This window comes from Benincasa hispida, chromosome 3 (genome assembly GCF_027475165.1).
Source record: "Benincasa hispida cultivar pf3 chromosome 3, pf3_genome.v1.1, whole genome shotgun sequence".
Classification (NCBI taxonomy): Eukaryota; Viridiplantae; Streptophyta; class Magnoliopsida; order Cucurbitales; family Cucurbitaceae; genus Benincasa; species Benincasa hispida.
Genome location: NC_143480.1, coordinates 17,194,868 through 17,220,067, shown reverse-complemented (window position 1 = coordinate 17,220,067; position 25,200 = coordinate 17,194,868). Strand labels below are relative to the sequence as shown.

The following is a 25,200-nucleotide window of genomic DNA, read 5'->3' as shown; positions in this document are numbered from 1 at the left end:
ATGGGAGCATCCCAATCGCCCTAGGAATAATCTAATTTTTTTTCTTTGTTTTTTTTTAACCCTATGGTTGAAGCTCATTCCCCTATGACCTTTTTTTTTTTTTTTTTTTGCAAAAACAATGGTTTACTTCGCTGAGCACGTCTCATATGATGAGAGGAACCTCATGATTCTAAAAAATTGGAGTCAGCCTATGAAGGAAAGACTCAACATTCCTGTGGAAAAATCGTTAGCCGGTCCTTTCACTGATCGCTAGCCAAGTTTAAATGACAACATAATCCTTTCCAAATTATTGACGGAAGTACCCATGATCCGAGGAGAGCGTGCATGGATCCTGCGATCTTCTATCCATGAGGAAACCTCTAACCCATATCGAGTTCTAACTCTCGAACGTTGCATAATTGAGGGTCAGGTCCGTTGGAGCGTTGTGACAAAAGTCCCTGGAGAATTCGTCTTCGTTGATTGTTATTGGGAGTGGCTTGAGATTATAGTAGGTCGAAACGACCGATTCCTTCGTGACATTAATTTGCTTGATGCAATGATGGCCTCCATGTACACATATAATCGCAATGGTGACATAGTTCGAGCTTTCTGTGAAGCCTGGTGCCCTTCAACCAACACTCTTCATACTGCGGCGGGCGAAGTGTCAATTTCCTTATGAGACCTTTGTTTTTTCGGGGACCTTCTGATCAAAGGAAGCTTTTACGAAGAAGTGATTCCCTCCCTCAAAGAGTTAACTGGTCACCGTGACAAAGAGAAGTACTTGACGAAAATGTGCGAACACCTTTTTCAGGCATATTTTTTGATAGTGTGCTCGCAAAGAGAAAATCACATGACTCCCATGAAACATGATTCCTCAGTGTCTATCAGCTCATGGATCTCTTTTTAGTTTCTAGGGGCTCGCAAATATAACAAACCCGTTATACGGAAGCAAAAGAAAGCCTCTCGGTCCCGGTCCAAGCAAAATCCTGACGGTACGCAGATCGCATTTCGAGATTGGTCGAGCATGGAGAACATGCTATTCGTGGAGCTAGAGGTAGGAGACGAGTTGAAGGACAAGACCTATTTGGCCGCCTTTCTATCTTGTTGGTTATGTCCTTTTGTATTTCCCCAGAAGGGAGGTTATCTTTGCCTCGGGGTCTTTAGAATGGCTTGCCTGATGGCTCACGGAACTGTTTATAGTCTCACTATTCTAGTCCTGGCCAACATCTATCATGGCCTAGGGTTGATAGCAGAGCTTTGAACCCCATCGGGCATATGGACTTTCACTTCCCCATGCATTATGCCCATGGTTAGCTGGCCCATTACTTCAACACACATTACCCCATTCCTGCAGATGTTCGAGGCCCCAAGATGGCCCATTTTTCTAGGAAGGTGGCTCAATTTACTTCGACAAGTACGAGGCACGGGAATTGATCCATAGCGGCGCAAGTATTCAGTGGCATGCAAGCATTCACAACAGGAGTAGGCATGAACGCCTAACTGATAGTAGAGACCTACCTCTCCCGAAGTCCAGTTATTTTTCCAGCATGAGATCAGGTTACTTATCCTCCAAGTGTGGGGATGTCCGAATTATAGAGTCGTATAGTCCATTTCGCTTCGGTCGACAATTTGGCTTCCATCAGGACATTCCGAATGATATAGGGGGAATACCTCCCACCCTTATGCCGAAAAACATTTTATATTACTGGAGAGTGTGTATGAGATGCAAGCCCTCATCTCAGGTATTCCTGTCGGCCAATACATTGGATCCGCACACCTATGCTACCCTGCGATTCAAGGATTGGTGGTTAACGAAGCATGGGAACTACTTCGAAGAGAATCGTCATCTGTTAGTGACCAGTGTTATCCCTCCCCCAACGCCACCAAGACTACCCAAAGGTAAAGGAACCAACCATGGAGGGAAGCAGCTTCGCCTGACTGAAGGGGCAGCAGCGATCGCACAAAAAAATGCTTCCAAACTGATTGAGGAGAACAGTCGAAGTAGTACCGACGACCACTATTGGAAGAGATGCTAGAAAAAACACAGGGCATCAAATGCCAATTTTTTTTTAGCGGGCTCAGAATGATCTGGTGGCTCTTAACGCTCTCAACTCCCTGGTACGCTGTTTATTATTATTATTATGATTATTTTGCACGGTTTACATTCAGTCTCCCTCCCCCCCCCCCTTTTTTTGTAGTCGCCTCTGAACCTCTCTTTCCAAGGACTTGAAGTATCACGAAGTAAAGAATCTTTAATGGGCCCTTTTGTCGTTGACTCAGTCATTGAGGGAGTTGGTACCTCTGAAGCGCTGCCAGTGGATCCCATGCCCAAGTCATGTCAACCGCGTGCTATCCCCGGAGACGTCCCTCGTGCCAATGAGGCAGTGGTTTTTGGGAACATTGAAACGTCAGATTTAGTAGCCAAGGAAGCTAGTTGCCCCTTGGCGCCTGTGGCAGGAAGGGTTCTCCAACCTGGAGAAGCGTCGAGGGTCTTGGCAAGTCCAAGCGATAGTGAGCTCCCGAGGCGAGCAAATAGGGCACCACCTCCGACTGTTCTCGAGATTTTCGAATTATGTGCTGCCACTGTGGTTTTTGACGTCCGACGCCACACAGCCTCAGCCATGTGGGAGACTATGCACAAGAAGATCATGTGTACTCCTTTCGAGAAGGTTCTTAGTCTGGAGCCATTTCCGATATTTGTGGTGTCAACCTCCCTCCTCTTAGAAAACTTGTAGATGAGTACTTCCGAAATGTGGAGAAATATAATCAGTTCCAGTTATCCTATTCCTCTCAGTTGACTTAGACAGGTAAGAAGCAACGTTTGGAGGAGGCCAAGTCTGATCTGGAGAAGATACTGTACGATGAGAGTTATGCTTTAGCTAAACGAAAGGCGCTCCTTGAACGCGACTCTCAGGCCTTACAAGAAGAAGAGAAACTGTTAGCCAAGTTGGAGGTCATCAGGGCTAAAGGGCTGAAATATCGCAGCTGATTTTCGAGAGTGAAGGCCTTTTGACTCGGCATAAGCTTGAGGCCTCAGAGATGCAAGGGGTGATAAACGAGCTCGAGACCACCCCAATCCTTTCTGACAAGGACGTCAAAGCTTTGGATGCCCTACGTCATATGTTAAAAGCTATGCAACAGGAGCTGGGGAGCTACAACTGGGTACCCTGACTTGACGTTGTTTTTCCTATTGGACTAGGCGTTCCTCAATAGGCAGTGGCCTTGGAGTTTTTTCTTAAAAAACTATTGGAGTCGACTATTGTAACACCGAAGTCTCTTATATGAAAGTGTTTTTTTTTATTTCCTCCTTTAAATTTCTGCTTCTCCTATTTGCTTATCTCTCATTAGACTCATGTACATGCATATATATATATATATATATCACGTGACTGAACTTAAATTATTTTAAGCTACCCACGTACCCTTTATAATGATAGGGATCAAGTCATAACGTAGTTTGTACAAAGGTTTTTTTGTTTTTTTTTTTTATGCGCGACTGAACTTAAATTTCTTTAAGTTGCCTACGTACCCTTTATAATGACAGGGATCAAGTCGTAACGTAGTTTGTACAATTTATTTATTTATTTATTTTACATTTGTTAAGTGTAAAAACTTCTTGAGAAACTTGCCGTTCATTAGGCCAATTCTTAGACCATCTTGATAAACTATCTTGTATGCTCTGTTTGTGTAGACTTCTTTGACGACGTAGGGCCCATCCCATTTAGGTGTAAACTTATTCCCTGTATGTCATGTCATGATAATTGGCCTCCTTACGGCGAGCACTAGATCACCAATTTGAAAGGACCGAGGCTTTACATGCTTATCGAAGGCTTTAAACATTCCCACCTGGTAACATTCCAATGCTTGTTAAGCTTCCAATCGTTTTTCATCCAGTGATTCCAACTCTTGGAGCCGTAGTTTAGCTTTGTCCTCTGTAGTCAGCCCTTCTTGTACCGCCATTCTTAGCGATGGAATTTCTCTTTCCAAAGGAAGGACAGCTTCTACCCCATAAACGAGAGAGTACGGGGTGACTCCAGTAGAGGTACGGTGAGTGGTGCGATCAGCCCACAACGCTTCACCGATCTTTTCCTACCAATCTCTCTTCGACTTGGAAACAATTTTCTTCAGCAGGTTGCACAATGTCTTGTCAAATGCCTCAGCCAACCTATTTGCGGTGGCGTTATACATGGATGACTTGTACTGCTTGAGTTTGAATTTTTCACACAATCTGTCCATCAAACTATTGGAGAATTGTCTCTCGTTATCTGTCATGATCCGATGGGGAATACCGTACTGATAAATGATATGAGTACGGATAAAATCCACCACGTTTTCTTCTTAGCTTCCCTTAGTACGACAGCCTCAGCCCATCTTGAAAAGTAGTCAGTGGCTGCGAGAATGTAGGAGTGCCCTGCCGATGACTTAGGTGTTATAGGGCCGACCAGATCAAGCCCCCACGCTTCGAAAGGCCATGGGGCTGTGGTCGGATGTAGAGGCTCGGGCGGTTGATAAATGAAATTGTCAACATAAAATTTATCTTATGTCACACAACGCATGGATGATTATAATGCAAGTTTATGATCCCTGGCAACGACGCCATAAACTTGTCAACATAAAATTTATGCGATGATATGTGATACTACTTCTAGATATGCGTTATTAACGAATGTTCTTGTAGTATGTTGTGCATTGTCACAAGTTTCCTTGTATTGAAACCAAGGATAATTTCACCGCAAGTTTCTTGGTATGATCCGAGGTCGAACACAGGGACTGTTTGAGGTTATTGCGTTATGTTTGTGATATATGCGACCAGGGATTTTTCAAATTAATAAAGGTTGTTTGTACAAGTATTTAAACATGCGATAAAGTAAAGTAAAGCTGTAAAAATGTGATAATAAAATAAATTGTGATAAAGTAAATTGCAATAAAGTAAATCTAAGCTAAGATGATACAAGATACATGTTTCATGATACAAGATACTGAGGTCAAGGCTGGCTATGACGATTATGCAAAGATCGTGTAATGCGGTGACAAGTCTTATGTGCGAATCAGAAAGAGAAAAGATAATTAATACAAACAGCGCAAGTTCCTTAATTGCGTTAAAGATATAAGTACTGTTCCGCTTTTCCCTTGGCGTATACCTCTCGATGATCGATCGCGTTCCCACATCTCTATGGTGAATCAGGGACGAACATAATGAACGCAAGGTTGCTTCCATCTCTGGAAGTACTACTTGCTTTAGTTAACGCATTCTTTTAACATTCTCTCGACAGATCAGAATGACATCTTCACTTCTGCTTTCACAGGTGAAGATGTCATCTAGCATGCCTTAGTTAAACGCATTTTTCTCTTTAACACAGATTAAGTTACTCGTTTAATCCATATTAATTACCAAGATATTAAGAAAACTTCATGGAGAAAACGATTAATGGAGGAATGGAAATAGACAGAAAAGTTGAAATGAAAGTGATCCATTCAATAAAACTATTTAACGTCTGATATATGATTTGTAAATGAAGAGATTAAGAGAATGAAATACAATTAATGAATAGAGTTAGAAACAAATACAAATAAACACCAACGTCTTGGCACCGATCTGGATGGAGATTTGCTTGCCGGCATGGATGGATCGTGCGGAAGGATGAGCTTCCCTCTCAGGCTTACTCAACCGGTAACAGGGATCTAAGCACAGAGCTTCACAGTGAGGATCTGGCAGAATTGCACTGAGACTCACCTCTCGGCCTTGTCTCTTCTCTTCCCAGATTTCTTCCGATCAGTACTTAACTCAGCCTTTCTCTCAATCTAACATCAATTAGCCCTCGTATCAATTATCCCCCTATCAAGTATATCTTCTCTGAATTCTATGGGGGTATTTATAGGTGAAAAGCTTTGACTTTTGGCTTGTGGACCCCACTTCTTATTATGAAAATTTCGAAGATGGAGGAATAAATATTCCTTCTATTATGCAATCAGACTGTCAAATCTGCACAACGGTTAGTTATACACGTGTCGCAATCCTCCGCGTTTGTGTTGCTCAGCTGTATCTTTCGATCGGTTGCTCACATGCGGTGTTGTTTTTATTACCGCATGCGGTTGACATTCAGCTCGGGATCGATTGTCGCATTGTGCCGTCATTGCGTTAATTGTCTCTTCATTGTTGATTGACGGGTGCAATGTGACAGAGATGCGTTGTTCTGTCTCTCGTTGAGCCTTGATCGCTAGCGGTGACTTAGTTTCCTGCAAAACAGTAGTAGAAATATCCTCTTCTACCATCTTAATGATGTTAGTGGGTGTAATTGTGATAACTTATATTTATTGTATTTCTGAGCTAATTTTCATACAATCGACGCATATTTACTCTCTTTTAGCCGCAATATCTGAATAAGGCAACATAAATAACTTGTATTTCTACAAGTTATCAGAAATTCGTGTGATATTGACAGGCTTCACATTTCTTTGCATAATTCATTGAGTCCTGGATCATTCCCGACCAATTGTAACCCATTCTTTTCAGCTGAAATTGTAGCTTTAGTCCAGCTTGATACGCGTTGCATACGCCTGAGTGTGCTTCCTCCAAAGCCTTCGCTGATTCTTCTTTACTGAGGCATCGAAGGAAAAGTCCTTCAAGGGATCGATGGTATAGGACCCCTTTGTAGTAAATGAAATGCGCGGCCCTCCTACGAACCTCGATTACGACGGGGGTCATCTGGGAGCCTTCCATGCTCAATGTAATCTATGATGGGCTGCTGTCAGTCTTCCTCGTCGGTTAGGTAGACTGATATCGCATTCGTTTCCCCATATGTAGTCCCAACCGGAGGTACAACCCATTTCCGCCAAAGCGATATATTAAAGGGCATATTATCCAGGTCCGTTAAGGCAGTGGCTAGGTTTAACAAGGCATCCGCTTTCTTGTTCTCCGACCTCGGGACATGTTCCAACGCCACGCTTTCGAACTTCTCCATCAACCGGCAAGCGTAAGTGAAGTAGGGTTTCAAGTCGTCTTGTTTCACCTCATACTGGCATAAGAGTTGATTGATTATCGACTTTGAGTCACCGAAGATTTCTATACAAGTTACTCCAATCTCTAAGGCCATTTGGAGACCAATTATCAAGGCTTGGTATTCAGCAACATTGTTTGAGCATAACTCGACAAGTGCGAAGCTATAAGGCAGTATGTGCTTTTCTGGTGAAATGAGGATGATACCTACCTCCGCCCCACTTTTTCATGTCGCACCGTCAAAGAACATGACCCACAGCCCTGAGGTTTCTGTGAAGAGAACTTCGTCATCGTGCAAGTCTTCACTTAACTCCCAATACGATAGAACTGGGTGATCTGCCAGGAAATCAGCCAATGTATGCCCTTTAACTGCCCTTTGCGGTACATAAACAATGTCGTACTGTTGAAGCATGATTGCCCACTTGGTTAAACGTCCCGAGATGATCGGCCTGGATAGGATGTACTTGATGGGATCGGCTTTCCTCATACAGTTAATTTTTCTTTCCATTTATGCCATGGTCGCTTCTGCCGTCACATCTGCCACCATGATAGAGATCACATCTAGCGGTGAATCTCTTTTAAGTTTTGCTAGAGGCAAAAATAGAGTTGTCAAACAGGGGGTTTTCCTTAATGACAACCCTGCCTTGTGGCGATTCCGTCATTTGCCTCAAGATGTTGTGGGCGATGAGGAAGCTCTATTCCTGCTCCTACATGACTTCTCTTGAGCGGCTGGGGGTGACAGGTCCCATGTATGAGTCGTTTGTAGAGGAAGCCTTGGATGCCATCTTCTTAGGTGCCATTTTCCTTGTTTGGATGTTGAGAGAGAGATGAAAGGTAGAGAGGTCTCACTGGGCGTACCAATTTGTTTACCGAGGTTTCCTAAGAAACATATTTCGTGGAGTTGAACTTGAGTTAGTGTTGATTTGATGTAATGTGATTCGATCTCTAATACTTAATCCTCTGATTCTCTCTCAATTGGGTGAATGTGCTTGACTTGAAGAAGAAAAGCACCGAACGTTCTTGAAGTAGAAGTCTTGAAAGAGTCTTTGTGTCTTCAAGGGTCTTCTGTCTTCTAGGAGAGCAGCTTCAAGAGTCTTGGAAGTCTTCTGTTTGTCGATGAATTCTTTGGACTCTCTGAATGTAAAAAAATCCCCTTGAAATGAGAAGAGTGCCTCTATTTATAGGGCTCTCTGATGGGATTCATGGACTGGTTAACCCATGGGTTGGGCTTGGTTGGTCCATGGGCATGGCCTTTGGGCCCAATTAATTAGATTTAGGCATGATTTGACATTTGGGTTAAACTCAACCTATTTTTGGGCTTTTGAACTTTGACCCAAATAATAATATCAAATTGGGTCAAATTAATCTTATCTGATTCAACGGTCATGATAAAACCACGTGGTGTCACCGAAATTTGTCTTCAACTTCAATTTGGGACATATGTCAATTTTTAATTGGACCCAAAATTAATGATTTAAAATTTCGTCATTAATTTAGTAAATGACGTGGCAACTTGTGATTAGTCCAAAATTTCTCATTCAACACCCATGATAAATAATTATTGTCATTAATATTAAGGGCGAAAAATTCTAATTTTGTAAGATTTTTCATGGCAGCACTATCATAAAATATTGTATTTATGTTAGAAATTTAATAAATATTGAATATGCAAAATAAATTAAATTTATTAATTATAACAAAGAGGGAAAAACAGGTATACCTTTAGGACCTACCTTTAGCAGAGAAACGACATGAGCTCATGCTGATAATTTGTTGTGAAAATGAGGAGCACGACGAGAACAGGAGAAAATATAATATGATAATATATTTATATAATAATAAATATAATATAATATAAAATAAAATAACTAAAATTATAAAATTGGATAATATGAAGATTAATAGAATTTTGAAGTGGATTTCTCACCAATGTACATTATATTGAGATACACCAAATACTACTATTTATAGCAAAGTGACAAGTAGAATATGGACTTGCATGGACATCAAGCATAAACTATTATAAGACACATGGACACTATGAAAAATGACATATGACTTTTAAGACACCAAGTATTGGACATCTATTTTTATGATATTTATAATAAACTTAATATAGATATTTTTTTTTATTAAGTTGAGATAGAATATAGTAGATGATTGAACAAAATTAACATTTTTAACATTATAAAGCTTTTTTTTTATAACCAATTAGTTTTTGTCTTTCTTGTTGTTTTTTAAGTTGGATGGTTTTCATACTAAGGGTGTGTTTTGAATACATTTTCAAGTGTTTAAAAAAAAAAGAAGATTAAAATACACTTGAAAAACTATTTTAAGTGGTTGTCAAATACTCAAATCTTTTTCAAAATGACTAGTCACAAAAATGAGCTTTTCGAAGAAAAAAAAATCAAGTCAATCCAAACGGATCCTAAATCATCTTTAAAATGATTTTTGTCCTTCCTAAACAAACATATGAAATCTTACTAAATTTCAAATAGTTTTCAAAGAATTTTGTTTCTTTTAGCTTTCAAAACCTAGTTTGATTTTTTAAACACTTACAAAAAATTTTTTTAAAAAAGTATATTACATAACAAAGAATCTCTTAGGTACAATTTTGTTCTTTTAATGCATCAATGCACGAGAAAAAATAAAGCTTATGACAAATATCATTTATACCCCTGAACTTTGAATGTTGTATCAATTTAAACCCTAAATTAATAATTATATCAATTTAAACTCTGAAATTTGGGATTGTATTAATTTAAATCTCAATAATTGTATCAATTTAAACTATGAAATTTTATAAATATATCAATTTAAACCCTGAACTTTCATAATGATATCAACTTGAACCCTCCATTATGTTTTATCTGAATATATTTAGAAATGTTCAGAGTTTAAATTAATATATCTATAAAAGTTCAGGATTTAAATCGACACACTTATGAAAGTTCAAGATTTAAATTGATATAATTATTAGTGTGGAGTTTAAAGTGATACAAATCTCAAAATTCAGGATTTAAATTTATACAATCTCCAACGTTCAAGGTTTAAATTAATACAATTCTTAGTTTAGGATTTACATTGATATAATCTCCAAAATTCAGGGATATAAATTCATATTTACCCTAAAACTTAATATAACAAAGTTCTTAAAAAAAATTTAAGAAAAAACAAGGAGTGCTAAATTATCAAATAAAAAAAAAACTGAAAAGAAAAGAAAAATGGAAAAAGGAATTGTGATTAAATTGAAAGATTTAGGGATAAATTAATTTGTATGACTACTGGACAAGAGTCAACTGCATGCTTCTTCAGTCGGAAGAGTTTCTCTGCAGCTCTCTCACTCTTTCTAATCTCCACTAACAAGGGGGGAAAAATAGTTTGATGTATTTTGATCCTTCAACTCTCAATCTGGTTCTATTTTAATTCTTAAATTTTAAAAAAATTTCATTCTAATTCCTAAATTTTAAAAAAGTGCTTACTTTGTTCTTGTTATCAAGATTTTGTTGATTCTTGAACATAATGATGAGAGGACTTTGTATTTTGGATGACTATATTGTCGAATAAGTTAGCCATGCATGCTAAAAAATCTAAGATTTCAACTTTGAATTAGGTGGTAAAACGATTTCCCAAAGGAGATATCAAAAACATTTACGCCCGTGATTTTAGCTGTTCACTATCTTGACACATTGATTGTTGATGTTATATACTTTACCTTCATCTTGTTCAACCCATACTATATGCAATTTTATCCCTAAACAGATTTCATCTTTAGAATGTTAACATAATCTTAGTAGGGACCAAAATAAACATCTTTTAAAAGTTTAGAGATTAAAACGAACATTTTTAAAAGTTTAGGGACAAAAACAGAACAAGATTTAAAGTTTAGGAACTAAAATAAGATTTAAACAATATATATATATATAATACAGATATTTATATGAATAAGTGATGGTTCATTTGTTTTTATACATGTTTGGCTTATTTATCTTTTATTTGTTTTTTTTTAAAAAAAAATTTGTGGTCCACATAGTAGAATTTTGAATGACAATATTTGAATGTTCTTGCATATAGGGTTTGTTACAAAATGCTACAAAAAGAAAAAAAAAAGTATATTCTCAATATGAGTATTAAAAATCAAATTTTTCCTTTTCTTTTTTTTTTTTTCCCTCCCACCATTGGAGTTTGTGTTCTTGTAATCCGGAAAATTAGAAAAACATCAACTTAGACTCAACGAATATGGTTCGATGTTATTAGATTCTAAAATTACAAAGAAAAAAAAAGTAATTCAAAGCTAATTTTCTCGCTTCGTATCATTGTTTAAAAGGAAGAAAAAACCCAACAGAAAATATTAGATAAATGAAAATTTAAAATAGTTATAACAAAATTCCAAAATTTTAGAAATTTTTAGTTAAGTTTGCCTGTAGATTTATTTCAAGGTAAAGAGCTCAGAGATTTGAGTTTAACAAGTTAGATTTATAGAATCTATAAAATTGTGAAGTATTGTCATTTTTATTTATTTATTTTGAATTTATATTTGTGCGTGTGCGTGTATATATATATATATCTTTAATTAGAGTATTTATTTTACCTATTTGAAGTATAAAATGTTAAGAGTGCGAACAAAATCTCACATTGGTTAGATAAAAAGTGATCATGAATATATAAATTAGGACAATTATCTGTTGGTATGAGACATTTTGGAGTTAAAAGCAAAATTATTTCAATTTATTTATAAAGTAAATAAAATCATACCATTGTAGAGATATAAAAACACTTATAAGAGCAAGTGTGATTCGTGTAAAGTAAACGTACATACAGTGGATAAACCATTGGGTTTAATTGGAAATCACATACAAGTTCTCATTTTGTGTAATGAGATTATTAGGGCAAAAATGACCTGGCAATGCAGTCATGGCCTACACACAGCTCAATGACCCCTTTGGTAAAAGAGAAAAAAAAAGAAGGTAAAGGTGGAATGCCACGTGGAGCTACCATTTTGGAGGTGAGATTATACTAATAGAACCATTATTAGAAGTGTTACGTTACACCACTCGCAGTAATTTGATAGGAACAGGTAGGACGATTTCGTCTTTTCGATACGGTTATATTTATTATAAAATAATAAAATAATGACAGGCTCTCTGCCCAATGTCCCTATTGTCTCTCTGGGCTGCATCTTTAAACCTGACCAAAGTATATACTTCTAACTCCCCAACCCTTTTTCTCTTTCCTCAAACCATTTTTCTTTTTCTTTATTTTTACCATTTTTATTTATTTATTTATCTGTGAAGTGGCCAAAGCTCCAAGGTTGAAATGGGTCAATTCCGAGTCTACGAGACTCAGAAAAAAGGCACCGGCTTTGCCAGCGAGTAACAAGGAAGAAAGAGAGTAGCTTTTTTAAGCACGAGTTTGACAGTGTCCTGAACCACCACCACCACCACCAGTGGAAGATCTCCCATTTTAGCCACCGTCACGGAATGTGGAGATCGTCGGAAGATCGGAAGTAGAAAGCCGCCCGAGTTTGTTCTATTCTTGGAAAGCTGCTTTCTCATTGAGATTTTGGCCAAAGGAGCTCAAAATGGGTTGCTGTTACTCAAGATTAGAGAGAGAAGAAACTGTTTCGAGGTGCAAAGCGAGAAAGAGGTACATGAAACAGTTGGTGAAGGCAAGGCAAGCTTTTTCTGCTTCTCACAGCTTGTACATTCGTTCTCTTCGTGGCACTGGCGCCGCTCTCCGGCAGTTTTCCAATGCAGAGACCTACATTCGCCGCCCTCAGCAGCAGCAGCAGAACTACCACCACCACCTCCCGCCGGTACTTCCATCTCCGACCCCACGAACGCCGCCGCCGCCTCCACCTCCACATATCCCCATGAGTCCTAGTTCAGACACCTGGACATCGATCACGGCCTCCCCGGCACTACCTCCGCCGCCGCCGCCGCCACCATCATCCACTTGGGATTTCTGGGACCCTTTTGTGCCGTCGACATCTCGCACTGTGACCGAGGAAGAATGGGAGGCCACCACCATTGCATCGGAGGCTATGGTCACTGTAACAGGGGCAGCGAGCTCAGCACCACCGCCGTCAGTGGTGAGTGGTTTTTCAAAGGACACTTCAAGCACTGAGCTTGCTATGGTAGTGTCGAGGAACACCAAAGATCTGGTGGAGATTATTAAGGAGCTTGATGAGTACTTTCTCAAAGCTGCTGATGCTGGTGCTCAGCTCTCTTTGCTTTTGGAAGTCCCCACTTTTTCTTCTCAGAATAAAGGAGGTAAATCTAAAATACCAAAGTAGTAGAAAATCAATCAAATAACAGTTTTCTCTTCCCATTCTTCTTTATCATTCAACTCACATTCCTCAAATCATAAGCTACCTTAATAAGTTCCATATCATGTTGCTAGCAGGGCAGGGTTACAATAACGGGTGGAGCTTGAGCCCTTCGTTATGGGTGTGGGGTTCAAACACAAAATCAAATGATGCATTTGGTAAGTTAAACGGAGAAATAACACCAACAAATATGGGAAATGGATGTGCTGGGAATAGCAGCAGCCACTGCTCGACAGTGGAGAAGCTGTACGCTTGGGAGAAAAAACTGTACCAAGAAGTCAAGGTAATGCTTTCACTTTCGCATATCTCAATCAAATCTCTAGTCACATTGGTGGAATAATATGACATTTTGGTACTTTAAATAAAGTCTTCAATTTGAAATGATTCTTTTCACCTTTTTTCTTCCCTTTCTTTTACCCAATGGGGTCCAACATAACCAAACAAAGATGAAACTTTAGCATTTATCAATGTATTTGAAGGCATTGAAGAACCGAGTAGTGGAATTCTATGTACTAAAGTTTGTGAAATTATGATGAGTGGCTTTTTTAGACGGCCGAGGCTACAAGGATAGAGCATGAGAAGAAGGTGGAACAGCTGAGGAAGCTAGAGCTGAAGAGGGCTGACTATGTAAAGACTGAGAAAACTAAGAAAGAGGTTGAAAAGCTGGAGTCACAGATGATGGTTGCTTCTCAGGCCATTGAAACTACATCTGCTGAAATCGTCAAGCTAAGAGAAATCGAGCTCTATCCACAACTCCTTGAGTTTGTCAAAGGGTTAGTATCTTTCATGCTTCTGCTTTAGCCTCAACAGAAATAAGAAATCACTACTGACTGTTTTCTGATGCTTGCTTGATATTTAAGCTTTAAAGTCAGTTTCTGTGTTTGCCAGCCTTTTGTCTTCTCAGTACTGAGTAGTTCAAAAAGCCATTATTTTCCATTTCACTACTTAATTGGGATATGATTGACATTAATTGGTTGACCCAGACAACCAGTGAGAGGTCCATTTTATTCATGGTTTCATCACCTTCAACCATTGGTATTTTATCTTGTAGAGATTTCCACTGTTCATTTGTACAGTGTTGCTACCTTCTCGTATTTCAGGAAGCCTAAATGGAAAATACTAAGCATATTTTGGATGTCTTCATGGACATAAATAGTAACGTTGTCTTAACTTCTATTCTAGACACTAAGATTTGCCCTGGATTCTACAGATTGATGTGCATGTGGAGAAGTATGTACGAGTCTCATCAGGTCCAAACACACATTGTTGAACAGCTCAAATATCTAAACATCATACCATCTGCTGAGCCAACATCCGAGATTCACCGCCAATCAACTCTCCAGCTTGAGCTTGAAGTCCAGCAATGGCATGCCTCTTTTTGCAATCTAGTGAAAGCTCAACGGGATTATGTCCAATCTCTTACAGGCTGGCTCCGGCTTTGCCTTTTCCAGATAAGTGGGAACCCATTATTAAGAACAGGTCAAGATTCTAGAATTTACTCACTTTGCGAAGAATGGAATCTCGCAGTTGATAGGATTCCAGACAAAGTGGCTTCTGAAGGAATCAAGAGCTTCTTAACCGTAGTTCATGCCATTGTTGTTCAACAAGCTGAGGAATATAGGCAAAAGAAGAAGGCAGATTCTGCCTCAAAAGAGCTTGAAAAGAGAGCAATTGAGCTAAGATCACTAGAAAGCAAATATGTTTCCCATTCAATGCGAGAATGCTCGGCATCGACGAGAGGAAGAGACCCAGTTCAAGAGAAGCAAAACAAGGTGGATAATTTGAGAACAAAAGCTCGAGATGAGAAACAAAAGCATGAAAACTTAGTCAGTGTGACAAGGTCAATGACGATAAATAACTTGCAGATGAGTTTTCCCCATGTTTTCCAGGCAATGGTTGGGTTTTCCAGTGTATGTATGCACGCATACGAGGCAGTTTACAATCAAACTAAAAATCCTGACCAGCATGAAGTGAAGAGATTACTACCTTAAAAGAGATCTGATTCGAGAGGGAGCTATTCCAGCCAATTCCTGTGCATAGTGAATTCAACAAGGGGGAGTTTACTGGTAAAAAAAAAATGTGGAATCTAGGCATCGACTTCATTTATTCTGATAGAAGATTTCATATGGATAATGGAAAAGAGGATGCAAGTGGGATATTTTGCTCGCTTTTATGAAAGGGGCAGGAATTGCCGCGCCAGCTCCTCTGAAATGGTGTGGAAGTTAAAATACAGGCCTGGAGTTTTGTAGAGTTCATAGTTTTTAGACCATTATGGTCAGTATGTTGTTCTTGTAAATAGATATTTCATCACATTTTCGGAAGTTTTATTTGCTTAACGAATCATCTCATTATTATTATTGCTATATGGTCCACAGCACAGTTGGAATTCCTGTGGCATTCAAGAGGAAAGGACCCCTTGTACGGACCCGCAAAATTTTCATGCAATTCATATATTTTTAGTCAATATTTCTTGAAAAGTAAACATATAGAAAATTTTATGTTAAATTTTCGTACTCCTTTTGTTAATTGTTTGTCACGTTAACATACTTTTAAAAATAAAATAAAACCTACTTACATTAATGTAGTGTCAACTAATGTTTATAAAGATAAAATTTCTATTATGAACAAAGAGTATGGTAATCACCTATTATTAAAAGTTTTCCCGTGTATCAACAAATTTGAGTAATATGTGACCGTACCTACTCAGAAGTCAGAATGCGAAGTTTGAATAACGTCTCTGCGGAACAACTGGTGGAAGCTAATTCCCAAGGGTCAATTTTAACACCGTCTTAAATGGAAAGACAACAAGATTTTTGTAACAAAGACATAATTTGTACTCAATTTCATATTAATATTTGAATAATAAAGAGAGTTCATTACATTTTACAAAACCACATGAGGTGTGGAGCAAGACATCCAATCGTCTTGGGATTTTGCTTACAAAACGGGGGCCTATCTAATTTACCAATCTTCAATTTCCTCGTCAGAAGTATGACTTTCTCGATCTCCTGAATTCACCAAATCAAAACTTGTATTTTCTTCTGTCAATACCTGTAAATTTTCATGATCTCCGGATGCACTACTACCAAGCCACTTCAATGCAGATACGTACTCGGTGGCGACTACTGAAAAATTAGCTAAACTGATCCCACCATAAGCGATAAATCTTTGTTTTACCATCTCCTTCTGTAAAACATTGGAGAAATAAACAAAATAATGTATAACATCGGCTAAGAAAAATTCTTGGCTATTACTATAACAAGTTAAAAGTATTGTATAAAACATCTTCCCCTTCATGGCAGAATAACATGACTTAATCCATGAGAGAGGCTACCTAAGACTACGTACCTATTATCAATGCACCAGTCAGAACACTAGCTCATTGTAACATTTTTCAGTTGCTCCTCTCGAGTCTAGCGGTTAAAAACTTAAAATATAAGCTTTAAAATATTTTCTTTTATCCCATACACTTACTATAGGCCAAGCAGTGGAAATGAAAATACCCTCGAATATGCTAGCCCGGCACCTAAGTTTAATAGTAAAAGTGAAATAAAAGGTCTCAATTCACCTTATTGAACAATGAGGATCCCTCGATTTGCCAAAGCTTTGGTCTACGAATAGTATGCCACCTGCATATTCGGGACTCGAAAGAGTTGGAATTTATAAATATGTAATTATTGTTGTTTTTAAATATTCAATTAAGTTCCTAAGAACCACCTGGAAGACAACGGATGAGAATTGCCAAATAATACCCCACGGACTGCAACTGAAGCAGCAGCCAGGTGTAGAATATTTTCTGCATCATTATGTCTGGCTAGCATCCCCTCGTAAGAAGAAAGGAGCATGTCAGCATCACCTAAATACGAAGCCACAACCCATGCATCATCTACAGCTTCCTCATTCATGAAGTCGAGAACTGCAAGAAATGGGTGATAAAGTTGAAAACAGATTCAATGTTGTTTAGAAGAAGCACAACAAACTTCTACTACAGTTTTCTTTTTGAGGACAACAACATACCATTTTCATGCAGAAAATCAGCAATAGGCCTGGCTTGCCCATGTGTTTGACATAGAACCTTTTCTGGAGGATCCATATTAAGTGGCCGTCTTAATAAACTTTCTTGAACGGAAAACTCACTGTCTGCAACATAAACAAGTGACATACCATAAGAATTGATTCCTACCCAAAGCTTCACACTGATTTTTTTCTTTAGTCAAATTCCAAATTACAAGCCCTTCCATCTCAGCAAAGTATGCATTGATGAAACAGACCTAATACCAATTCGTTTATACTCTGTCGTTTGTTGTGCAAAAATTTTCCCAGGGCATGAAATAGAGAGAGAGTCTCATCACGGCCAAATTGGAAAGAGAATTGATCATCCACCACAGTAGGAGGCAGCTCTTCATCTTTTGAAGATTCTGGAGCGCTGAATGATGATGAACATATCTGACTAGGTTTCAGGCAGAATAATTGTAAAGACATGACTGCTTGTCTCACATCACCACCACTTGATTTGGCTATTGCATCAATTTGTTCAACTGCCAAATTGTACTGTTCTTGAGAGCATATTCTAGAAATTATCTTTTTAATGGAGTTATTTGTTATAGGATTGAATGCAACCTGAAAAAAATGGTAAGAATAATAACCCAATGTCAACCAGCATCATAGGTATATACTTTACTCCCAAAAGCATGATAAGCCAACAAACTTTATCAGAAAGTAACCTTACAAGCCCCAGCATTCTCAAGACAGAGCTCAATCTCTTCCAAGTACCGTGCAGTGAGGTCTGTTGTTTCAGCTTTGGCACAATCTGTTGTAATCACGATGGCTGTCGGAACTTGAGTTGATTGCACATAAAGATGCAAACAGTTCTGAAGTCTTCTAAGAGCAGCCTTCCCATTGGTCAAAGGAAGGTCATCTATTAAGAGTATGACCGGTTGTTTTGAGTCTATGGGAAAGCATGAAGGTATTACTCCATACTTCCTCATTCTCCCAATAAAGTTTTCAAACTCATCCAGTTTAGATGTGTATTGTATCCCTGATTGAAGATAAGACAGCGCCAGAAATATTTTTGCAACAATTAGAAGGAAAAAGCCTCTCATTAATAATAGAAAATTTTGTTAGATTACTCAGCATTTCGGGGCATCCCAAAACTAACTTTACCTTGCAGAAGCACTTCAGAGTAAAATACACGTGAATGTGTGTTTTATTTGTTGGATTAATTAACTACCACACATATGAAAACTAATTAGATGTTGAAAAAGAAAAAAAAAAAATCACGACTCGTTATGTTCATTAATTATAAATTTTAAAATAAAAATGATGGCACGTTTTCAAGTCATTCCAAGTGAATGTAAGAGCTTCACATGGCTTAATAGTTAAAAGGAAAAATAACATGAGAGATTTTCTTTATCTCAGAGCTATCTGTCTGTCAGTAAGTCACCAAGACATAATACAACAAGCTATCAATCTTCAAATAATTATTGGAGAGCATGTTGGACCAGTATGATATTGTATTTGATCTACTCCATAACCAAGATATATCGAGTCATTAGAATACCTGCACTCGAGTTATGCAGATGTTCTTGCCAAATCACAGGAGTAGGTGTGTCCCATTCACATAATCTGGCTCCAAGATGAGATGCTATTACATGAACAGTTGCCTACAAAAGAAGCACGTGTTATTTTAAAATTTTAAAATAAATCCTATGGCATGAACTCTGAGAGTATAGTGAGAAGAAACATTATGAATGAGGACCATGCATGCACTGACTACTTTTGCCTCATGAAAAAATGATCAAAACAACACGATGGCAGCAAGCTTATCAGTCACAATGCAACTAATATATTATTAAATTTACTTAGACTAAGAGTGTTGAAGTTAGAAGCAAAAGATTGCATACAGATATACATTATTAACCAATTAAACTTGTACCCTGTAAGATATATAATGTTTATTGAATAGATTATAGTAAGGCACGAGTGACACATAACAGCATAAATAGGCTGATCAAATACCTAGCCTACACAAGTCAGATATGGTTATCCATAAACAAAGAACTATAGTTGTTCTCATGGAATCTCAAGAACATTTTCAGGCTCAACATAATACGTTGCCCATCATAAAAAACTGGATTACCCCTTATTCAGTTACATATTTGGTAAAAAAAAGTCAGAGTTAGCCAAGATCACATGACCAAGGACATGCTATTGACATTGAATATCAGTTAGATGACAATACTAAGTTTTGAAACACAATTGGGTACGTATGCTACAAAAGAGAATTGTAAATATTAAGAGCACAAATCCAAGAAAGATCGACACAGCCACATACAGATTTCCCAACTCCAGCAGGACCAGTGATGACAAGAACATTGTTTCCATTAGCATCCTGTAAATCGAGTAAAATGATATCATCACACCCAGTAATTGAATTCAAACTATAAAAATAAGAAGAAAAAAACGTGCATATATAAAGGTGATAAAGAGAAATCATAGTTATGAATTTGTGATTTGAGAGAGAGAGAGAATAAAAGCATTCATAATAAAAGAAGTACCTTAGGCGTCCTCAACCTTTCTTCAAACCATACCTTAACTTCTTCTACCTACCATCAGATAGAAAAAACGTCAATATACATTTGAAATGGAAAAGGAAGAAAACCATAATAACCTTCTTTTTGTGTACAGCAAGCTCTTCCAATGAATGTGGCCTGTATTTATCAATCCATAATTCATTTCTGCAAATGTTTCCAGAACCTGATGCACATCAAACAATAAGCTAAACAGAGCTAGCCTAAATTAAACTCCCAGCGCTTCTAACTTAAAATATACAATCCAACGTTCAATTTCAGCTTATTCCAAGTAATTCAGTCCACGTAGAAAATATATTAACATCAGATTCTTCCATTGAAGCACACGCTTGAGTAATTTACAGAAAGAGTAAGAGAAGCTACAGCGACACAGTAATGGCATACCAGCAGATACCTTGAAGGTAGAAAATACTTGATCAAAATCTTCACAAAATAAGTTGAACTGCATTAACAAAATAAAATATCAAAATGTATAACAGCAAAGAATAGTAAACTCAACTGAAAAGCCCTATGAAAAGAGTATTTTCAGTAAGGAGACAGGGTATAAATGAGATATTTGTAGTTCAAGAAACACTGCCGAGATGAAATAGGAACATATAATAACACTGAAACAGACGAAATTTACATTGAAAAAATCAAAATCCCTCCTCAATATCAACATCTCGCTCCACATACTAACCGAGGTCGAGATAACAAGACGAAAATGCGGGTCCAACACAAATTTTTCTACAGAACAAGTGAACAACCACACACCAGATGAATTCATTTCCATCATGCGCCCATACACACTCCAGAATCTAAGACAGAAACAAGAGAGTAATGTAAAGCATGGATAAACAACGAAAGGAATTTCGCATATACCTCGTCAACATTGCGGGAATCCTTATGCAAGCAAGACCGAGAACCTAAGAGTCGAGCCTTCTTCGCTTGACGAGTGCTCTTCCGAGGAAATGGTGATTGCGACTTCGTCTTTCGATATCTGCGTCTGGAACTAGATGATCGACCACCACAGTATTCTTCATCCGACGATAGTAAAACCAAATTGTTCTCCTTCTTCGTCATCCTCCGATAGAGAATCTGAAATTTAGAAAACCATACAGAGCAGCCAAGGTAGTATCAACTCCATTGTCGAGTTCGAACTCGCGAATTGACCTTCACTGAACCGAAGTAGAGTGCGTCTAAACAAAAATTTCCGTCTTCAGGTGAAAGAATGAGGATGTTTGGTGGACCGTGCCAGAGGTTTACAAATTTACCGAGCCGATTTCGCGGGTTCGAGAAGAACGCGGGAGTTTTTATAGGGGAAATTCGAAGAACGGCGTCGCTAGGAAGCTAACGACAACACCTTGGGCTGACAAATCTTAAAGGGCCAGCCATTTCATAAGGTTTATTGGGCCTAGGCCCAACTGAGAAAAGGATAACTGAATTATAAATATAATTTGAATTTAAAAAGAGAAAATAAAAAAAGAAGGAAATATTAGTAAGAATGGAACTGCAGTGATATGTTCTGTAACAAATTCCTCTTTTGTTCTTTTTTTTCTTTTTTTTCTTTTTTGTTGGGAAATACTATAGCTTTTCTTTACTCAATAATCTAGTTTCTTTCTTTCTTTTTATTTGTTTCTTTATTTTTTAAAGAGTTTACCAAATTACAATTTAATTTTTTTTTTTTTACCGATTCTACTTCTAAAGTGTGCAACATGAACAATAGTCCAATTCGCATGGTCCTCTTATAGGTAATAATAAATTAAATTTTTAGTCACGCATTTGTTGAGTTAGAATTTTTTAAAAACAAATTCAATTGTGATGCAGATCGATTTGTAATTTGAATTGCAATGTATTTTAAAAGTAAACTCCAGAATTATTGCCATAAGATCAATATAGATTGAATTGTAATTTGAATTACAATGTATTTTAGAAGTCAACTGCAAAGTTATTGCCATAAGATCAACCAAATCAAATTAGGTTTTACAACTTTAAAGTTTACTACAAAAATATATCAAAGATATAGAATGATCCTAATAAAAGTACTAAACATAATTTAAAGTTTTGCATTTTTTTAAGAATTTGAGAGGCATCTATCCGTTTCAAGTTTGATAATATGTTTTTTGTAATTATATTAAAACAATGATAGTAATGGGCCAAATTTATATGCATTTAACTCAACTAACATGAAAAATGTATTAACAATCAATAAATTTATAATTTGGATCTTATACTAAACAATAATATAACAAGGTACATCTCATAAATGGTAAAAGATATTATTAGGAGACCATCCCAAGCCCAACAACAAATCAAGACAATAAAAGAAAATGCAAGAAGAAAGGACCAACATCACCCAATCCAAAAGAGAATAATTTCTGTTGCTGATTGGTGGTATAAAATCTTAATTAGCACAATCACTAATTGTCATCCGTAAAATACATATACAGATATTCTTTATTATATCTATGCATAAAATTACTAAGGCCATATCTGCTGTCAATATGTGAAATATATCAATTCCTCTCCTCATTGTCTCAACTTCTAAGCTTTCCTCTTTCTCATTTGCTAAGAAATGATTTTTGCAACTATACCGACATTTGTTTAAATAAATATTTTTTAAAAAAATATTGAACTAATTTGAGATAGTAGATTTCCTTTAAAAAAATATATTAAGCTAATAGATTTACAATAAAAAGTCAGATCTTACGTAGTTCAAGAGTACAATTTAATTTTTAAAAACAATTAAAATAATAGTAATTAGCATTGTTTGTAAGCTAGAACATTCTATAATTATTATATAGTTAATCATTTCATTCTACAAGGTAGAAACTATAAATATTTTTCAATTACTTGACTAAATCCTGTTTAAATAATTTTTATAATTTATTGGATGAAAGGTGGAACCTCCATACTTTTAAATATCCATTTATCGAATATTGAGATTTATTGAAATAGTTAATAAAATAATTAAGGTTAAAAATTAAGAGTAACAATTTCATCCTTAAACCTTGATTAATCAATATTCAATTTTATTTTAATCGCTATTTTATTCAATTTTATTTTAATCGCTATTTTAGAAAATTAACATTCCGATTTAATGAGATTTTTTAAATAAACAAAATGATAAATTAAATAAAAATTCAATATTTTTATAAAATATAAAATCTACATCATAAAATAATAAAAATTAACATATAATTTTGATAAATTTATTTATATTGAAGATTAAATAGTTCACATTTAAAAAATATAAAGAAGTTCACTCACATCCTGTTCATTTTAAAAGAATTTGAAACTCTATTATTTAGAACCACCATAATTAAGAGAGAACTATTTCCTCTCAAGAAAGAGAAGAACACCTTATTTAAAAATAAAGACTTAAATTATTACAAAATTAAAGATATAAGAATTAAATCATTGGAAATCAAAGTTGAAAAACTAAATGGTTAGTCTTGAGAAATTTAAAAGAGAAAAAATGATTTTGAAATTTTCCTCGAGCAATATATTACAAGTTTTTTTTCTTCTTTGGAATAATCAAATATATTACAAGTTAGAACCTTGGGGAGCAACAGTTTATTTACATGAGGTGACACTAGGTTACATTAGGGAGCAAGCATTGGGATTTTCATCGCTGAAGGCGGTGGTGTATTTAACCTCGAAGGATCCGGCACGTGCAAGCGGCGCCACGTCCGGGTTTGCCGCGACATTGCGCACGTACCCAGGTGGCGCCTTCTTGTCGTAGGCTCCAGGCGCGTAAGGGTGTTCAACGACGTCGTAGGGCACATAGGGCCAGAGCTCCGCCGTCTTCCCGGTCCGATGGCGGACACGGTGCAGAACCTTGTTGGGATCAACGTAACCCACCACCGTCAGCTTGCTCCGCTTGGGGTCCACCTCCACCTCCGTCACCCCTTTCATTCCCTCCACCGATTTCTTCACCTTCTTCTCGCACCCCTCGCAGTCCATCTTCACTTTTATCTCCACCCTCTTCAACACAATTTTTTTTTAAAAAAAAATTACTAATTAATCCAAAAATTTCAAATAAATTAGATAGATTTAGGATTAAAATTCTATTTTTTCTTCAATATTTTAATCCATATATTTTTAATAAATCTTAAATTTAAAAATCACATTTGATATATGATACAATTATATCATCAAACTTTTCATTGTAAAAATTAAGCCCAATCAAAACATTCAATGAATTTTTATCATTGTTAAAATTGGGGACCAAATTTGATTTTTAAATATTGAACTTTTAATTAGGTTACAAATTTGTTAAAATTGATTGGGACCTTATCGTATCATCCAATTTCAACTTCCACGAAACGATCAAGCGGAATTCACATAAACCAATCAAAACCAATAAATAAATAAATAAAAACTCTACCATACACACAGAAGCCTAGCAAAATTCTTTTGTATCTATCGTGTTAGTTGCTGGAGATAATTCTTTTAGATTTTTGTGTTCTGGTTTTTCTACAAGTTAGTAATCTTTACTTTTAAAACAAAGAAAAGCGTTAAAATGTATACCTGAAGTTGCTGGTTTTTCTTGAGCTTCTTACTGTCATGGCTGTGACCGTGAGAGAAGTTGCAGATGTCGGCGCAACGATCCAAGAAACCCATTACAGCAGGAACAACGAAGAGAATTATATATAATTTTTATATATCCTGTTTTTGGCTTCGAACGATATAATATTATCTGTGTCGAAACTGTAACTAAGCTAATAAACCAATATCTAATTGATTACGTGGCACAGCTGATCACACGTCATTTTCCACTTGATGGACACGTGGGTTTCTTCTTACACGTGGACAAGTTAGTGGATGACTTGTCATCAGGCACTTTGACTTTGGGGTTGTTGGTTCGAAAGTTCTGTTCTTACTGTGGGTTTGCGTTTTTAGCTTCGCTTGGGGTTCAACATAGGAGTGGAAACGGTTCGATTCGGTTCGGTTTGGTTTGGTGGTCAAATCGAATCGAATCGATTTATTGGTTCAAATTGAATGTGGTTCGGTTCGGTTTTGATATTTTTAAAAAATCCATGTTATATTCTTTTTTAATTAAAAATGGTTCGGTTCGGTTCGATTTTAAATTCGGTTTTGTTCTTTAAATTAAAAGCGGTTTGGTTTTAAATTCAATTTTACTCTTTTTTTTAATATATATATATATTAGTTAAAAACGGTTCGGTTCGATTTCAAATTCGGTTTTTGAAAGTGAAACCGAACTGAACCGAATTTTTCGGTTTCACTGGGTTTTCGATTCAGTTCAGTTCGATTTCTGCGGTTTGAATGACCACCCCTAGTTCAGCGAATTGATCAAAGATCGG

At 36.8% G+C, this 25,200-nt stretch overlaps 4 protein-coding genes across 5 annotated transcripts; 1 reads left to right on the top strand and 3 right to left on the bottom strand.

Moving 5' to 3' along the window:
• Positions 1 to 6,728: 6,728 nt before the first annotated feature.
• Positions 6,729 to 7,484, bottom strand: LOC150037068 (uncharacterized). The gene is made up of 2 exons (XM_090311867.1): positions 7,234 to 7,484; positions 6,729 to 7,140 (listed from the first exon to the last, which is right to left on the bottom strand). The coding sequence occupies exons 1-2, from the start codon at positions 7,482 to 7,484 to the stop codon at positions 6,729 to 6,731; spliced, it is 663 nt and encodes a 220-aa protein (XP_090167993.1).
• A 4,800-nt stretch (positions 7,485 to 12,284) lies between these two features.
• Positions 12,285 to 15,768, top strand: LOC120072619 (pyridoxal-phosphate-dependent serine hydroxymethyltransferase, putative (DUF632)). Of its 2 annotated transcripts, none has more exons than XM_090311551.1 (4): positions 12,285 to 13,248; positions 13,382 to 13,587; positions 13,854 to 14,077; positions 14,515 to 15,768. In XM_090311551.1, the coding sequence occupies exons 1-4, from the start codon at positions 12,558 to 12,560 to the stop codon at positions 15,293 to 15,295; spliced, it is 1,902 nt and encodes a 633-aa protein (XP_090167677.1). In that variant the 5' UTR covers positions 12,285 to 12,557; the 3' UTR covers positions 15,296 to 15,768. The 2 variants fall into 2 exon arrangements, with proteins under 2 accessions (XP_090167677.1, XP_090167676.1); XM_090311550.1 differs by having other exon boundaries at positions 12,290 to 13,248; positions 13,379 to 13,587.
• Positions 15,769 to 16,114: 346 nt separating this feature from the next.
• ATRAD17 (RADIATION SENSITIVE 17) lies at positions 16,115 to 21,188 on the bottom strand. The gene is made up of 12 exons (XM_039024871.2): positions 20,756 to 21,188; positions 20,279 to 20,336; positions 19,975 to 20,060; positions 19,862 to 19,909; positions 19,639 to 19,695; positions 18,865 to 18,967; positions 18,029 to 18,342; positions 17,576 to 17,924; positions 17,322 to 17,444; positions 17,022 to 17,220; positions 16,873 to 16,933; positions 16,115 to 16,490 (listed from the first exon to the last, which is right to left on the bottom strand). Exons 1-12 carry the CDS (start codon positions 20,954 to 20,956, stop codon positions 16,266 to 16,268), a joined length of 1,824 nt encoding a protein of 607 aa, XP_038880799.1. The 5' UTR covers positions 20,957 to 21,188; the 3' UTR covers positions 16,115 to 16,265.
• Positions 21,189 to 23,364: 2,176 nt separating this feature from the next.
• Positions 23,365 to 24,545, bottom strand: LOC120074440 (heavy metal-associated isoprenylated plant protein 27). Its single transcript, XM_039027559.2, has 2 exons — positions 24,407 to 24,545; positions 23,365 to 23,860 (listed from the first exon to the last, which is right to left on the bottom strand). Exons 1-2 carry the CDS (start codon positions 24,497 to 24,499, stop codon positions 23,474 to 23,476), a joined length of 480 nt encoding a protein of 159 aa, XP_038883487.1. The 5' UTR covers positions 24,500 to 24,545; the 3' UTR covers positions 23,365 to 23,473.
• Between the last annotated feature and the right edge of the window lie 655 nt (positions 24,546 to 25,200).

What these genes read in the sequence shown, in the direction of transcription:
- LOC150037068 (XM_090311867.1), bottom strand. Translation starts at nt 7,484, where the DNA reads ATGGAAAGAAAAATTAACTGTATGAGGAAAGCCGATCCCATCAAGTAC. An exon ending in TTCACAGAAACCTCAGGGCT is followed by an intron (nt 7,141 to 7,233) that starts GTGGGTCATGTT and finishes ACTGCCTTATAG; the next exon opens with CTTCGCACTTGTCGAGTTAT.
- LOC120072619 (XM_090311550.1), top strand. Translation starts at nt 12,558, where the DNA reads ATGGGTTGCTGTTACTCAAGATTAGAGAGAGAAGAAACTGTTTCGAGG. An exon ending in TTCTTCTCAGAATAAAGGAG is followed by an intron (nt 13,249 to 13,378) that starts GTAAATCTAAAA and finishes TCATGTTGCTAG; the next exon opens with CAGGGCAGGGTTACAATAAC. An exon ending in CTCCTTGAGTTTGTCAAAGG is followed by an intron (nt 14,078 to 14,514) that starts GTTAGTATCTTT and finishes TGGATTCTACAG; the next exon opens with ATTGATGTGCATGTGGAGAA.
- ATRAD17 (XM_039024871.2), bottom strand. Translation starts at nt 20,956, where the DNA reads ATGACGAAGAAGGAGAACAATTTGGTTTTACTATCGTCGGATGAAGAA. An exon ending in TATAAACGAATTGGTATTAG is followed by an intron (nt 17,445 to 17,575) that starts GTCTGTTTCATC and finishes TTTATGTTGCAG; the next exon opens with ACAGTGAGTTTTCCGTTCAA. An exon ending in GATCCTCATTGTTCAATAAG is followed by an intron (nt 16,491 to 16,872) that starts GTGAATTGAGAC and finishes AATGTTTTACAG; the next exon opens with AAGGAGATGGTAAAACAAAG.
- LOC120074440 (XM_039027559.2), bottom strand. Translation starts at nt 24,499, where the DNA reads ATGGGTTTCTTGGATCGTTGCGCCGACATCTGCAACTTCTCTCACGGT. An exon ending in AGAAAAACCAGCAACTTCAG is followed by an intron (nt 23,861 to 24,406) that starts GTATACATTTTA and finishes ATTGTGTTGAAG; the next exon opens with AGGGTGGAGATAAAAGTGAA.